The 15708-nt window shown below is 38.5% G+C and overlaps 2 protein-coding genes across 7 annotated transcripts in view; one reads left to right on the top strand and one right to left on the bottom strand.

The window, feature by feature from the left end:
• LOC125801117 (zinc finger protein 850-like) overlaps positions 1-15708 on the top strand; it is a 527199-nt gene that overhangs the window by 193167 nt on the left and 318324 nt on the right. For 5 of the 6 annotated variants that reach the window (XM_049477209.1, XM_049477213.1, XM_049477212.1 and 2 more), the window contains exon 2: positions 3297-5142. In XM_049477209.1, coding sequence (XP_049333166.1) covers positions 3462-5142 — 1681 coding nt within the window. In that variant the 5' untranslated portion in view covers positions 3297-3461. Of the gene's footprint in view, positions 1-1580; positions 1602-3296; positions 5143-15708 lie in introns of those variants that run through there. The other variant, XM_049477211.1, reaches the window with a different exon arrangement.
• LOC125801170 (zinc finger protein 585A-like) overlaps positions 1-15708 on the bottom strand; it is a 272387-nt gene that overhangs the window by 165149 nt on the left and 91530 nt on the right. The window lies entirely within an intron of this gene.

Raw genomic sequence — 15708 nt, 5'->3', positions numbered from 1 at the left:
AGTTTACCATTATAGCAAACCTATTTGGGTTATACCCATCTTTTGGGCATGTGGTCTTTGACCAGTTGTAGTACTTCTCAAGCTAACAAAGAATTTATGTAAAATACACAGCACATTATTATAAATAACAGCTGTCTGGACCTGGTTTTGCGTGTGTCTAACAACTAACCAGTTAATCCCTCACTGAAATTCTGCATGGTACATTTTATCAGCAAGCTCATAAATTTGCCAAAACTTCGTGATTCATGTTTAGAAATGGGAACCAAATACCATGTCTCCAAATGTGGTCCTGTATCAATATCCTACTAACCATTAAAAATGAGGTACAACACGTCCATCAAAATATCAGTTTATTTTATTCTCAGAGAGAGCATGAGAGCGAACCCCCCATCCCTCTCAACACACACCACCACCCTCCTCCACCAACACACACACACTTTCCATGCCCATTCCTTTGTTGCAGGATGGCGTGAATGTGATCAAAACTCTTCACAGCTCTGTAAAATTTAAAATCCTTCATTTTGACACCACGGTATACAAACTGTTGGTGCTGGCAAGTCATGTGACTACCGTCAAAATAAAAGTCAGCTTGTACAATATTAAATGTAAAAATTGAAGATTTAGTGATCAAAGCGAGGAGAAGTTCAGGTATAAAAGGTAATTTCACTAAGTAACGTTATTTGGCTTACTGATTTAACAGAAAACTTGCTGTTTCACTGTAATAGTAAACACAAATGTTAGCAAATTAAAATATATTTAGCCCTGCTGTTTTTAAGAAATCCCAGTTAAACCATTAAACAGTCTCCAGATGCTCCTTTGCTGATACTTTAATAATAAAATACAATAAAACATGAATTTGATGACAATAAGAAGAATCATCACACTTTGAGCAACTTGATAAAAATACACAATTTAACAGAATAGATTAAACTGAGAAGAAACAAAATAGAAGAAACTAACATTTGTGTAACAGAGTTAAAGACACTACAAAAATAATAAAAAAAATACATAAAATAATATGAATCCTTAGAATATTATTATAATTATTTTATCCTTTAGTGAACAAAAGAGACTCTTGTTATGATTTACACTCTTGTTGGAGGTTGGTTGATGTGTTGTAACAGTAAAAAGGTCATTATTTTTCTGTGATTTTACTATGAACTACAATTCCCTGCACCAACAAGAGAACTGCGTGTTTTTATTAATTGTCCCTCCGCGCCCCCCGTAGCTCCAGAGGAGCTTGAATACAGCACAGGAGGTAAACAGAGCTGAGGAGTTCCGTGAAAAAGTGCTGTTTTAAGCAAATATAAGTATTTTTGAGAAAATTACTGGAAAAATGAGCTCTTATATCAGTTCTAGTCACTCTTCTGTGCATTTTTAGCGGGTATTGAAGCATATTTTGCCTAATAATTAATTATTTCTGCCCCGGTCGGGTTTCAGCTCTGAGGTACAGCCGTTTCAGCACCAAAACACTACATGTGACTGAGCCTGAAAATGTGTGTTCATGTGCTGTATTTACTTCTGTTTCATGTTTTATAGATATATGTGCAGTTTCAGATGCTTAATAGTCGTCTGGGATTATTTTTGTTGTGTATGTGCAGGTATGTTGTGGTTCTTTCTCAACGTTTTGTTCTGCTGAACCGACTACTAGAGTTTAGATTTTCTGCCTCAACATGAGCCTAAACCGCAGCCTGAACTCCAGCCTGTCTGACCCGATGCATGAACTCGGGCTGGTGAGAATTCCCCCCGCTGTTCTCGGGCTCTCTCAGGTTCAGCAGAAGAAAATGTTCTGTGTTTTAATGTAATAAATCACACTGTGATTTTTGTGCTGATCCACCAGTTACAGCTTATCTGCGCGTTTAAAGCTCAACGCATGAATTAATTGATGCGCTGCGCAGGTCAGGCAGAACGTGCGGGATTGAGTCGGTGATATGTAGGAGATGTATATGCAGTTGCAGACACTTAATAATCTGCTGGGTTATTTTTTGGTGTAAACGTGTAGAGAGAATAAAGGCAGGAGGAGAGAATGAGACCTGCCTCTCCGTCTGCTCTTTAACAAGCATACTAGAGCAGCAGACGAGCTGCTACATTTGGCTTGAGAAATATTTGGCATTATGATGTAAAATGCATCAGAATAAGTGGATTTCTAAAAATGTGTCCACAATATCTGACATAAATGTGTTAAATGACTCTAAACAAGACATCACATATTTCTAAATTACCAATGTTTAAAAATGTAGTAGATCCTGTTAACTAAGTCGTGAGTTTTTAGGAATTTTAATGGTGAATAATGTCTAAACTTTTGTCATGTAATAACTAGTTGAAGCATTAATTAACAATTTTACAATGTTTCTTACTGTTGTAAGCACAGTTGACTGATGTAAACTAATTGTTAATGTTACCTGATTTAAAATATTTTGTTACATATACAGATATGTCTAACAACGTGACTTAATGTTTAACAGAAGTAACATTATAAAGAAAAAATATTTATTTCAGCTGCTGACAGCATGTTTTATACTGTACTATTTCACAATAGTACAATTTAGTACTTATTTTATTATCTACATTATGCATTTATAAGTTTTAAAAAAAGCTTTTATTAGTTTTAAACACTGGCTGTATTCGGAATGGCATACAACTATACTGCATACTGCACTAGTATGTACTGCATACTACACACTGCCCAGTATGTAGTATTCAGTACTCCAACATTTTTGATTGTAGTAACCTACACGCTCCCGTGACACACCAGTCAATGCTCTGTCAGCCCCCCCGCCATCACCCCCCCCATCACCCCGATATCATCGACCATAGCGTTGTTTCACTGTAAACATCATCATCTGCCCATTAAGGAGACATCGCCCAACCCTAATTACTGTCATTTTTTAAGATGTATGAAATATTTTATAATTTAGTGTAAAGGAAAAGGCTTCGGACATCATTGGTCACGTGATCAATGTAGAACGAATCAAGCTTCGGCACCGTGATTCAAACCACTGCATGTTGTTTTTTCGGCACGTTTCTTTCTTTCTTTCTTTCTTTCTTTCTTTCTTTCTTTCTTTAAGTTCTCAGTTTCTTGTGAGACCATAACATAATTAAGAGTGTCTGAACAGTGGGAAGTCCTTATAAAGGCACTAAACAGGTGGCTGGAAGACCACCAGCACCCCCTTTTTATGGAAATATGAAGATGTCCCTGTAGTTTTATCTGTATAGTTTAACTGATTTAGGCAGTTCTGTTCAGTTAAATGACTTGCTTTTATTTTAATATTCACTGGCATTTTTGTCTTTTCCAGAAATGAAAATATTCTCCTGAAATTCATCACCAACAACCAGGATATTTATCAAAAGATCAAAGTTAAACTGCTGAAAGAGGTGAAGCACAAGCCATCCAGAAGAATCTCCAGAACACGCAGAAATTGTTTGCTACATTTAACAGACAAATAAAGCAAAGTCCCGACATGGAGAAACATCAGCACTCTGTCAAGAGTTTTACTAAACAGAGTGATCTCAAAAAACACCAGCGCATTCACACAGGAGAGAAACCGTATCAATGCTCAGACTGTGGAAAGAGTTTTAATCAACAGGGTCATCTCAAAAAACACCAGCGCATTCACACAGGAGAGAAACCGTATCAATGCTCAGACTGTGGGAACAGTTTTAATCAACAGGGTAATCTCAAAAAACACCAGCGCATTCACACAGGAGTAAAACCGTATCACTGCTCAGAGTGTGGGGGGAGTTTTAATCGGCAGAGTCATCTCCAACAACACCAGCGCATTCACACAGGAGAGAAACCGTATCACTGCTCAGACTGTGGAAAGAGTTTTAATCAACAGAGTAATCTCAAACTGCACCAGCGCATTCACACAGGAGAGAAACCGTACCACTGCTCAGACTGTGGAAAGAGTTTTAATCAACAGAGTCATCTCAAAATACACCAGCGCATTCACACTGGAGTAAAACCATATTACTGCTCAGACTGTGGGAAGATTTTTACTACCCAGAGTGAACTTAAACAACATCAGCGCATTCACACATTAGAGAAACCATATTACTGCTCAGACTGTGGGAAGAGTTTTACTACACAGAGTGCTCTCAAAATACACCAGCGCATTCACACAGGAGAGAAACCGTATCGTTGCTCAGACTGTGGGAGGAGTTTTACAGCACAGAGTAATCTCAAAAAACACCAGCGCATTCACACAGGAGAGAAACCGTATCACTGCTCAGACTGTGGGAAGAGCTTTAATCGACTGGGGACTCTCAAACTGCATCAGCGCATTCACACAGGAGAGAAACCGTATCACTGCTCAGACTGTGGGAAGAGTTTTAATCAACAGAGTCATCTCAAAATACACCAGCGCATTCACACTGGAGTAAAACCATATTACTGCTCAGACTGTGGGAAGATTTTTACTACCCAGAGTGATCTTAAAAAACACCAGCGCATTCACACAGGAGAGAAACCTTATTACTGCTCAGACTGTGGGAAAAGTTTTACTACCCAGAGTGCTCTCAAACAACATCAGCGCATTCACACAGGAGAGAAACCGTATCACTGCTTAGACTGTGGGAAGAGTTTTACTAAACAGATTAAACTCAAAATACACCAGCGCATTCATACAGGAGAGAAACCGTATCACTGCTTGGACTGTGGGAAGAGCTTTAATCGACTGGAGACTCTCAAACTGCATCAGCGCATTCACACAGGAGAGAAACCGTATCACTGCTCGGACTGTGGGAAGAGCTTTAATCGACTGGAGACTCTCAAACTGCATCAGCGCATTCACACAGGAGTAAAACCGTATTCCTGCTCAGACTGTGGGAAGAGTTTTACTACACAGAGTAATCTCAAAATACACCAGCGCATTCACACAGGAGAGAAACCGTATGAGTGCTCAGACTGTGGGAAGAGTTTTACTACACAGAGTTATCTCAAAATACACCAGCGCATTCACACAGAAGAGAAACCGTATCACTGTTCAGATTGTGAGAAGAGTTTTGCTACACAGAGTCAACTTAAAAATCACCAGCGCATTCACACAGGAGAGAAACCGTATCACTGCTCAGTCTGTGGGAAGAGTTTTAATCAACAGAGTCATCTCAAAAATCACCAGCGCATTCACACAGGAGAGAAAACTGTCCCAAATTTGTTCCATGGCAATAAAAAGCGCAAATCGTAAATCTTTCAGACAGAACACCTTATCCTACACAAATGTTTCACTTTGTCACTTGGGACTCGTTCCACCAGAACTGAATTTAACAATGGATTTTACAGGTTCAGCAAAATTAATCTTATCCAGCGATCATGTTTATTGAATTCCATGTTATGTTTTCTTATATGTTCGATATTCCAGAACATTCTTCGTTAGACAGAGCTCAGTTTTTAGGGTAGTTATGGAAGGAGTTTAGTTCTGAAGAAGGGATAAACTTAGTCTTTAAAATTAAGATGTCATAGTTAGAGTAGAATTCTTAGCTGGGAACTAAACATTTAGGACCAAATCTTCAGAGCTTATGATTTTAATCCCCTTTCTAGTATATGCAGATTTGATTATTTCCATGAATTTCTAGTATCTCTGTTTTCACTCTGTGGAAGCCGTCCTCAGTTCCCCAAGCTTAGCATAGCTTAGCTTAATACTATTAACCACTAGGCCCATCTGCATGAAAGAAGAAGTGAAAACACCACCTGAGGAACTCCAGAGAGTGCTCCCAAAAGTGAGACCCAGAGCCACAGAGAGACGAGTGCCGGGTACTGCCGTGTGGACCGGAGGAGTATCCAGACTCTGCAGAGAGGCCAACAAATTCCTTTCCAGAGGTTAAATAAAACGCTCCATCTGTAGTTCCCATACTGAAATCAACCTCCTCCAGGCTTGTGTAGCGCAGTGAGGTTGTGGGCTCATTCATTCCCTCTGATGGTGTTCTTGTTTGTCTATGGTTCAGTCGTTCTGATTAAAAATCTGTTAGCATAGAGGGATATTTGGTTGTTGTATTATTCACGTTTTATGCTCTCTTATCTTTTCCTTATTGAATATTATATGTTGCTAAAGGTTTTTAATCTCCAAAATGTACTAAGAATATCCAAATCATGTAGTTTCTTAATTGTTTTTATCCACTACAAACTATTATCTTTGTATTGCTTCACCTCTATATTTACTCATCTGTTTGTTTTAATAAACGGCTTTTAGATTGCAGATCTGCAATCTCATTGTGTTTTCTCAACATAAGTTTGACATGAAACCTATAGGCCTGAGATTGTCTTGTTATTATTTGTTAAATACTCAAAGGCGCCCAACAGAGAAATCCAGTGTAAAATGGATTTGTGTTAAAGTGTAACATAATAGTCAATTTAAGATTGAAATTCGGAAAAAGATGTTTTTTTTGTTGGTTCAGGCTTAAAAGGGTTAAATATACAATTACTTCCAAAGGTAGAGTAGCATGTGTTTAACTTGATTTCATGTTTATAAAGTTTTTTTATTGTGAGTGCTTGACAGTTGTGTTGTTTTGTTTTTTAAAGAGCATAGTCATTCACCAACTACACTTAATTACCAAATTCTACATTTGAGTAATTGACCATTGTTATTAATGTCTAGCCTAGCTAAATGTTCAAACAAAGTGTTGCTTGTTTTACTGACCATTATTATTTGTAGCTTGTCTAGCTAAATATCCAAACACAGCATTTGCTATTTTACTGACCAAATGTATAAACAAAGCATTTCCTGTTTTACTGACTACTATTATTGATAGCTAGCCTAGCTAAATGTACAAACAAAGCAGTTGCTTTTTTACTGACCAATGTAAATGTATCAGTACTAGTAACAGTGTTTCACGTCCAATAAATTTTTTTTTATTTCTTGCAATTTTTTTTTCTAAATGTAAATTGTGTTCTCTTTCAAGCATTCATTCGGTATCTCACTATGGGATACGCCCCTCTCGCATATTCCTCATGTAACCCCGGGTAAAAAATGTAAAACTCCCTAGTTCTAAAATAGATACGCTAATAAATACAGTAATAAATAAAATCATATAAATTCAAAGTAATGGTTTAAAAAGGTACTAACAGGCTCAAAATAGTTATTGTTTGTGTAAATAGTTTAAAAAGAAAACAAAAGCCGTACAGAGTACATATTTTTCATTTATTTTCTGTGTTAATGCAGGAAGGTTAGCTAAAAGTGATTAAGGGATCTACTGAGGGAGAAGTGTACAGGTGAAGGGTGGAGTAGAGGATTGGAACAGGCCCGCCCACGGGACGAGAGAGAACAGCGGAGATGCGGGAGTAGCAGCGCGGGAGAGGCGAGGAGGATAAAGTTCCTCACAGACTGAACTAAATTCACTAATAATCAGTATTAATTAAACTAACCGGTAATTTTAAGGACACTGAAGTCCATACTGAGAGTGTGCTGGTGGATAAAGCTGGGATAATCTCTCTATAAGTAAAGTTCTGTTAGCACTGTTAGCTTAGCCAGCTCGGCTAGCTGTGTTTAGCCTCGTGTATTAGCTGCTCTGCGCTAGCCGTGAACTCTCCGCTGCAGCGCCGCTCCGACAGACTGTTCCCCGGACTGACTCGCGCTCTCTCCGCCTCCACTGAACACCAGGACCGCTAACACTGCTAACCAGAGAGCGCTCTGAGTCCCCGCGTGGATCAGAGTTCCTCTGAGGGAAAACGCTCCGTGCTGCAGGACCCCGCGCTCTGCTCCCGCTCATATTCACTGAATCTGAGGTAAATCTGAAACTCTTATTTCTGCTCGTTAGAGTAAAGCGGACATTAAGCTCCGAACCAGACCTGCACCGTTTAGTTCTGTTCATTTCATCTATAATTCTGTTCTTTATGAGTGTATTCTTTAGAGTGGGCCACATATTTAATTTAAGATGATATTTTATTTTACAAACTAACTTTAAAAGGTACATTTCTGATTAAGGGTTTAAATATATAACTAACAGTGTAGTTCTGAAAGTAAGAAAAAAAGGGGTATATTAACCTAAAATCAATCCTATAGCTAAAATTTAAGATACTAATTCTAAAATAAGATGTAATCCTAAAACATAAGCCTGAGCAATAATAATCATTAAAATAATTGGATATTTAAATAATTGGGGTACTGTTTAAAATATAAATTTTTTATTTGTGTCTTAAATATACATATGGGTATTTACACACTATATTTGTACTATTGCATCTAAAAAAATACTAAACTGCTCTGTCTTGAAAAGATATAACTATTGTTGATGGAAGCTTGCTATTTATGTATTTTTTGTTAAAAGTACTAAAAAGGACACTCGATTCTAAGCCTTATTTTATTTAGTTTCTACAAACATAGAGAAGGGAAAGAATAGATAAATAACAAAAGAAAATAAAGAAACTAAAAAGAAATGTGGAAAAATAGCTAAAACAAACCAGCATTAAAAACTAAAAGGTTAACAAAAAAATAAAGAAACTGAAAACATACCAAAGATCATAAAGATCACCTTGAAGGTGGTTAGAGACTAGAAGTTTAAAATGATTTAGTGACACCAGCGAGCTGAGCTTTAGAGTTTCCTGTAGTTAATTCCAGCTTGCTGGTTCACTGTAACGAAAAGCAGATTTTCCCAGTTCAGTTAAAACTTTCGATGATCCAGTTACTGGAGTGAGTCTGGTAGGTTGTTATTTTTTTTAAGTTTTTGTGAGATGTTTTGAAGGATGGCATATGGTGAGGAAGTTCTTTTTAAAACGAAAATAAACCAGTGTGTTCCCGGTGCACAGCAAGAGAAGACCATCCAACTTTTTTATAGAGTGAACAGTAATGAATCTTAGCGCCGCATGATACACAAAATCTAGTGGTTTGAGTGTAGTTGCTTAGATAAAAACGTTGCTTCCACAAACTTTTTTCTTGTGTGCATTGGAAAGCATGGTTTATTTCTATATAGGAAGCCGAGTTTTTGCCTTAGCTTACCCGAAAGCTTGTTAACCCCTTACTGCAGATGCAGTTTTTTGCTCATTTTCATGCGTTTGCATTACTATGCTATAACACTGAATATCTTAAGTTTTACATATAGCACAATGACCATTCAGGGCTTAAACTGAAGTAGACACTTGGGACAAATAAATAATTCACCTCCAGACTTTTATTTCAATTATTTAGGTTCCATTTGAGAACATCAAATGCAGAAGAAAATGTAAAAAAACAAAAAACGCCTGTTATTTTTAGAGTTTACAATGTGTGTATGGATGTTGGTAATGTAAAATCAGTCATGCTCTACATTTCCTGATTCAGTAGGGACTTGTCAAACAAATTACAAAATTTTAAAAAGATACAAGAAAGCATTGAGAAGATACAAAGCATTTTATTAGGTGTCCACTAGGCGTCTCCAAAGGGTTCAAAACCTCTCCAAAGTGTCCCTAACCTCTCCAAATACAAAAAAAAATGCTGTCACTATACAACAAGAGTTTGTTAAATTTTTTTTTGTTTGTGTGATAAAACAAACTATTGTAAGTCCATTTCAGAGTAATATTAATATTTTTTGATGATATGACCTCATGAAAAATGTAAAAAAAAAAAAAAAAAAAACTTCGGACACCACATATTGCCTTTTAGAGGCAATAGTTCATTCATTCTAAAAACATGTCCACACCAGAGCCCCGTTAGCCAGTACAACTGCAAACATTATAACCTGCAATGTGCTGTTACCACCTCCTACGACGTGGACGAGGGGTTGGATTTTAGGAGGCAAAAACAGAACACAATGAACTCCAACTATTTACAAGAAAGTGAGTATTTTAAAACTATTTACAAGTATATGTACCTAAGAGCTCTTCTGGTCGTGCCACTCTGTAAAGCACATTTGGTCCACAATTATGCAGAGTGGAACACTGCACGATCTACACATGAACATTGTTTTCATCTTGCAGTGCACACATTTCCTTCTGCCTTGTGTGGCTTTCAGCCGATTCTCAGTGGACATGTCAGGCACTGGAACAGGGAAGCACCCCTGTGGTCCACACTCTGGACTTTGAGGCATCGATGGCTCACTGGGGACTTCTGCAGGTATGGATACCTGTGGCTGCCCAACATCAGCCAGTTCCATACACAACACCTCCCTGAAGCTCTTCTGGCTGAGAGACTTCTGCTGCCTTGCCAGGGCCATCTCCTTATGGATGATGAAGCTGTTCACCACGGCAATGTCAACAAAATGAAGAAACAGCTTCACATACCAACGCCTGGTCTTCTGTGTCACAGAGTAGTACTTTATGAGAGCATCAGACAAGTCAACTCCCCCCATGAACTTGTTGTATGCTTTCACAGGTTCCGGCACAGAGATCTGTTGGGTGGACCAGGTTCCATTTTTGCTTCTGACACGACGCTGCACAGACTGCCCGCTGTAAGCTTTGTGGACAGTGGAGCACATTTTGACATTGCGTGTGTCCCTCCACTTTACAAACAGCAGTGGGCCATCCCTGATCCATCGCATCTCACCACGGTCTGCTTTTTTTGGCAGGGCATTGGCTGTTGTTTTTGGGAAGCCTATCCTGGTCTCACGGATGGTTCCACAGGCCCCAAAACCAATTCTGTGCAGGTGACGGAAGAGCATTGAGCTGGTGTAAAAGTTGTCAACATACACCGTGTACCCTGTGCCCAGAGAGGGCACATGGAGCAGACTGACAACAGCGTCGAAGCTCAGGCCATTTCCTGATGGTTTCCTTGCCTTTCCCTCGTATACACTGAAGTCACATGTGTAGCCACTGCAGCTGTCAGCCAGGATGAAGAGCTTGTACCCCCACTTGGTGGGCTTGTCCTTCATGTACTGCTTCATCCTGATTCTTGCCTTGGTGGCCACCATGCGCTCATCAATAGAGAGGTTCTGGTGTGGCTGGTAGTAGGCCCTGCAGGCAGCCAAGATCTGTTCCTGAAGTGGCTTCAGCCGGAAGAGACCATCGTACTCAGGCTGACCTCTTGATGCCCTGCACGCTTCTCTGTGCCGCATATTTGTTGGTGTTGCTGCACAGGGTACGGATCACCTCTTTACTGAAGAACAGCTGGAAAATATCTGAGGCACTGTAGTCTGTCTGAAAATCCAGCTGAACTCCTGGGGTCCTCCTGGGGCGAAACTGCAGTGGACGAGGCTGCTCGTCTTCCTCGGACTTGTCAAACCATCTCTCCAGTGCTGCAGGTGGTGATGGGGCTGGGCACTTCTCCGCTGCACTTGCTCTCTGCCTGCTGGATCTGGCATCTGAATATGATTGTTGCACAGCTGAGGTGTGCGAAGAGATTTCAGGTGGTGGAGGTGATGGTATGAGCACTCTTCTTTTTGCTGGAGGTGGGCCTGTTCTCCTGGTGCCACTGCCATTAGCCTGTCCTCCAGCGGAGGTGCGAGGGACGTCCACAGATGATGAAGGTCCTGGGAGTGGTTCCAAAGGAGGGACGCAAGGTGGAACAGTGCTGGATGAATCCACTTCACTGTCAGAAAAGAGAGAACATGACCAAATGAATAAAACAGCAACATTTCTCTGGCAAATAACCTCACATATAACCTGTCACACATGACATAACCACATCCAGCCACTTGCTTAATCTGTATTTTATATTTAGAAAAAAGTCATATATTACATTTAGTAGCACATATATAATAGTTGTATAATAATAAAATAGTCATATATTACATTTAATAGCACATATATAATAGTTGTATAATAATAAAATAGTCATATATTACATTTAATAGCATGTGTATAATAGTTCTATAATAATAAATTTGTCATATATTACAATTAATAGCATGTATATAATAGTTTTATAATAATAAATTTGTCATATATTACAATTAATAGCATGTATATAATAGGTGTACAGTAATAAAACAGTCATATATTACAATTAATAGCATGTATATAATAGGTGTACAATAATAAAACAGTCATATATTACATTTAATAGCATGTATATAATAGTTGTACAATAATAAAATAGTCATATATTACATTTAATAGCATGTATTTAATAGTGCTAAATATACAATAAATACATGTTTTCTACGCATTCTATATTTTACTCTGCATTGCCTAGTGAGTAATGTTCTACAACATGCTTCACATCATGAGGTGCTAGCTAAAACGGCCGTGGATCAGCAGCAGGGTAAGTTTTATTTTAGACCTCATACTAGCTAATATTTAGCAACTAGCTAAACAATATTAGCTATTTAATACATAATTATTGCTAATAGGCTAAAAGTTTATGTACATTTATCGTAATTTAAAAACTTACATGTCGAGCACAGCATCAATTCCACGCAGGAATGCGTCCTCGTCCTCCGAGTCCATGCTAGCTGCCATTGAACCGTCATCACTCTCGTCTTCCAGCTCATCAGACCTAAACAACTGGTCATGAACTTCAGCCAGAGTGAACATCCTCCTAACCATGGTGTCCAAAAATGTTGGAGATCTACACTTACTGGCGAAAACAGTTAAAAGTAGAAAAAATCGCTCGAAACAAACTCACACGTGTGCGCTCTGAGTGCGCCCTGGAACTCAGCGTTGTGATGTGTTTTTTTTTTTTGGGGACAGCGCGCACCGTGGTCACGGTTGCGCATTCCCCACCCCCAGCCATAAGAGACCAATCAGGGCAAATTACGTATCAATGTTTTCGTATGAGGGTGGACTATTGGATGAAATAAGTGTCAATCACTTGTTTGATTCTGGAGTAAAGCTATGACTTGATTTGTTTGGACACCCCTGAACAACAACTTGATCCAGCGCTCACGCCATTGGTACAAAGACTGCCACTCAAGGAAAACAGTTGTTTTTGGACCAGTAAAAACCACGGAATCTAGAAGAGGACATCCTTAGCTTTGTATTCACGTACAACTTTACGTGAAAACATTACATTGAGTGGTCGCTAGAAGCCTGAGAATATTACGTTCCGACTGCGCTGAAAAAAAACGCATGTTTTTGAGGAGGAGTGAGCAGGCGAATAAAGGACTTTTTGATATTTTATCTGCGGATCAGTGCTGTATTGTGGATGCTGTGATAGTAAGTGAATTTTCTATAAAATAATCTGATGTTATTTTATACACTAATATTATTTTATAAGGCTATTTTGTTGGGGAGGCGTGTTCTTCATGTAAACAATGTGAAAAAACAGGCTGTTTTCAGTTGGAGATTTCTGGCGACTGGTTTCATGTAGATGGCTGTAAATTTGCATGCAGGTAGTTAAAGTAGTACTAAAGAATATGAATCGGTTAGTTGGTCGGTGTGTTTAGAATATTTGACGCTTTTAAGCATTCTAATTTGGGCGCTTCTGCAGTAAGAGGTTAATATGGTGCTTAAAAGTAAATTTGCCATCTAGCCATATGCCAAGGTGCTTATATTCATTAACTCTTTCCACATTAGAACCCTTTAAAGTTGTAGTTTTAAGAGTATAGTTGTAAAGGTGCACGGTGTAGTCCATCTTGGCTGTGGGTGGAGATACAACCTACCTGATACAAATGTTCTAGACAAACCTGCATCAGCTGGTCCTCAAACAACACTAGCCCTGTGGCGTAAGCAATAAAGCAACTTCAGTACTTTATTGGAGACAAAATATGCGTACCTAAAAAAATTAAAATAAAAACATGCACTGTAACAAATGGAAATCAAAAATTAGTTCACAGAGCGATAGGGTAAAGTTTACATGTGTCTTGTTAATCATTTTATGTACAATATATGTCAAAAGTGATCCGACTGAACCATGTTTCTTTGATATATCTTTGGAACAAGTTCATCATTAATAATGTTCTATTCCAAGAATGCAGTAAATATCTTCATTTTTATTTCTCTTTTTTGTTTATTAATAAATGATCCATCAGGCTTACACACATGGATCAGACACATGCATTTCACAGCTCAGCACAGCTCCAGTTGTGAAGTATTTTCTCAACAGTTCCAACATAGTTCTACTTTTTATATATTTGGTACATAAAATAACTGTACATAATATTTGAATAGGTTTAGGTTACTTAGGTTTAAGTGAGCACATTAATTGTCAGAGAGTTAGAGGTAATTATTATTAGCTGTTGACATTCGATTTTTTTTCGAATTGTTTTTTTTTTTTTTCTTCGAATTTTTGCTAAATAACCTGCCAATGAATTTAGCTAATGCAGCTTTAATTAAAATAGTTAATAACTACAGTAGACTACAGGCCAAATATAATAGAATATGTGAACAGCTAGCTAGATAATAATAATCACATGTAACTGTTTAACATTATGTTAAAGATGATTGGTTGAAACTCCCTCTGCATCTGTCGTGTCTGGGTTTGGGTCCACCTATTTAGTAAACCTGAAATTCTCACAGTATGACTGTGTGCAAAATGAGAAACAGTTTGCAAATATGAATTAAGTATTTGCCCTCACTCACTACTGAAGTAATATCCTTGTAATATTCAATCATGAAAGAGAGAAAACAAAGAAAAAAATCAGCCAGCATGAAATAATCTGGGAAATGAATGAGGGTGATTTCTGACCCATGTGGCCCTATGATAAATCCTGCGCAAATAGCAGGCTTGCACCAACACTGTTAAAATAGTGTCAGAGTTTGTTTGTGAATCTGTTTTTATTAGATGCTGCGGAGCTTTAAAAGCGCGGATGAGCTCGCGTTCACGCTCGGGTTCAGTCTCGCGTTCACGCTGGGGTTCAGGCAGACAATCTAAACTCTAGTATGCAAAACTATATTATTATTTTTATTAAATTTTCCATTCTTTTAAATAGCAGGATACTTTGATTTTTATTTCTCAGCCCGGACGAGACCCGGCCCGAGGAAAGTAATGGAAAATCTCGGGTCAGTCCAGGCTCCAGGAAATATTCATCTGTTTTCAATACTATTTTTATTTTATATAAAGCTACGGCCTGATGATCACCATATAACAACGTATTACTGTTAATGAAAACGAACGAAATAACGAAAACTGAAAGTGAAAGTTCCCCTTAACTGAAACTAATAAAAACGGTAATTAAAAGAAAAAAATAAAACAAACTGAAATTACAGTATCCATTACAGCAGCTTAACAGCGGGTGGTGTTGTTCCGTTTCTGCTCGCGAAGGGGAGCAGGGGTTGCGGGGTGCAGCGCGCAGCGCCTTGCGGTCCGCAGAATTGCTTATATTTACAGCGCTCGAGCTAGCTGCGAAATAATGACAGAAAACTCTGAGGAAACTGCAGAATTCTGTATGGGATTAGAATATGAGCGTGAGTGACATAAAAAAAAACTGTTTTGTAGAGAAATAGGAGATGAGGAATATTTAAGGAAACAGCTGTAACTTTGAGTATCTCACACTGAACACCCCATGCTGTAGGATAAACTGATAAATCTGATTATTTTGGTGGTTGGTTGGTTAGTATAGGGATTTATTGTCACTTCAGCACAAATGTGGCTATTTGTGGCGATAATTTTGGTGAAAATTAGTGAAACCTGTAGAGCTTATTGAGTTTTTGCTGTGTGATCTCCTCAGTGAGAAGCCCCACCCCATAACCAATCATAACCAATCAGCTGCTTACCACTTCTACTGCTCTTTCATTGTGAATGCGCAGAATGTCTTAAACATACGTTTTTCAAAGATCAGGTTTGGCACGTCACGTGGTTAATATACCGTCACTATTTTACAATACCGTCACCATATTTAAATACCGTGGTATACCGAAATACCGCCCAACCCTAGACCAGACCCTCGAAAGTGTAGACGTCATCCACAATGGCTGGAACTTCT

This window comes from Astyanax mexicanus, chromosome 4, assembly GCF_023375975.1.
Source record: "Astyanax mexicanus isolate ESR-SI-001 chromosome 4, AstMex3_surface, whole genome shotgun sequence".
Taxonomy (NCBI): Eukaryota; Metazoa; Chordata; class Actinopteri; order Characiformes; family Acestrorhamphidae; genus Astyanax; species Astyanax mexicanus.
Note: the sequence above shows the minus strand (reverse complement) of the source record. Positions and strands in the feature narration are given on the sequence as shown.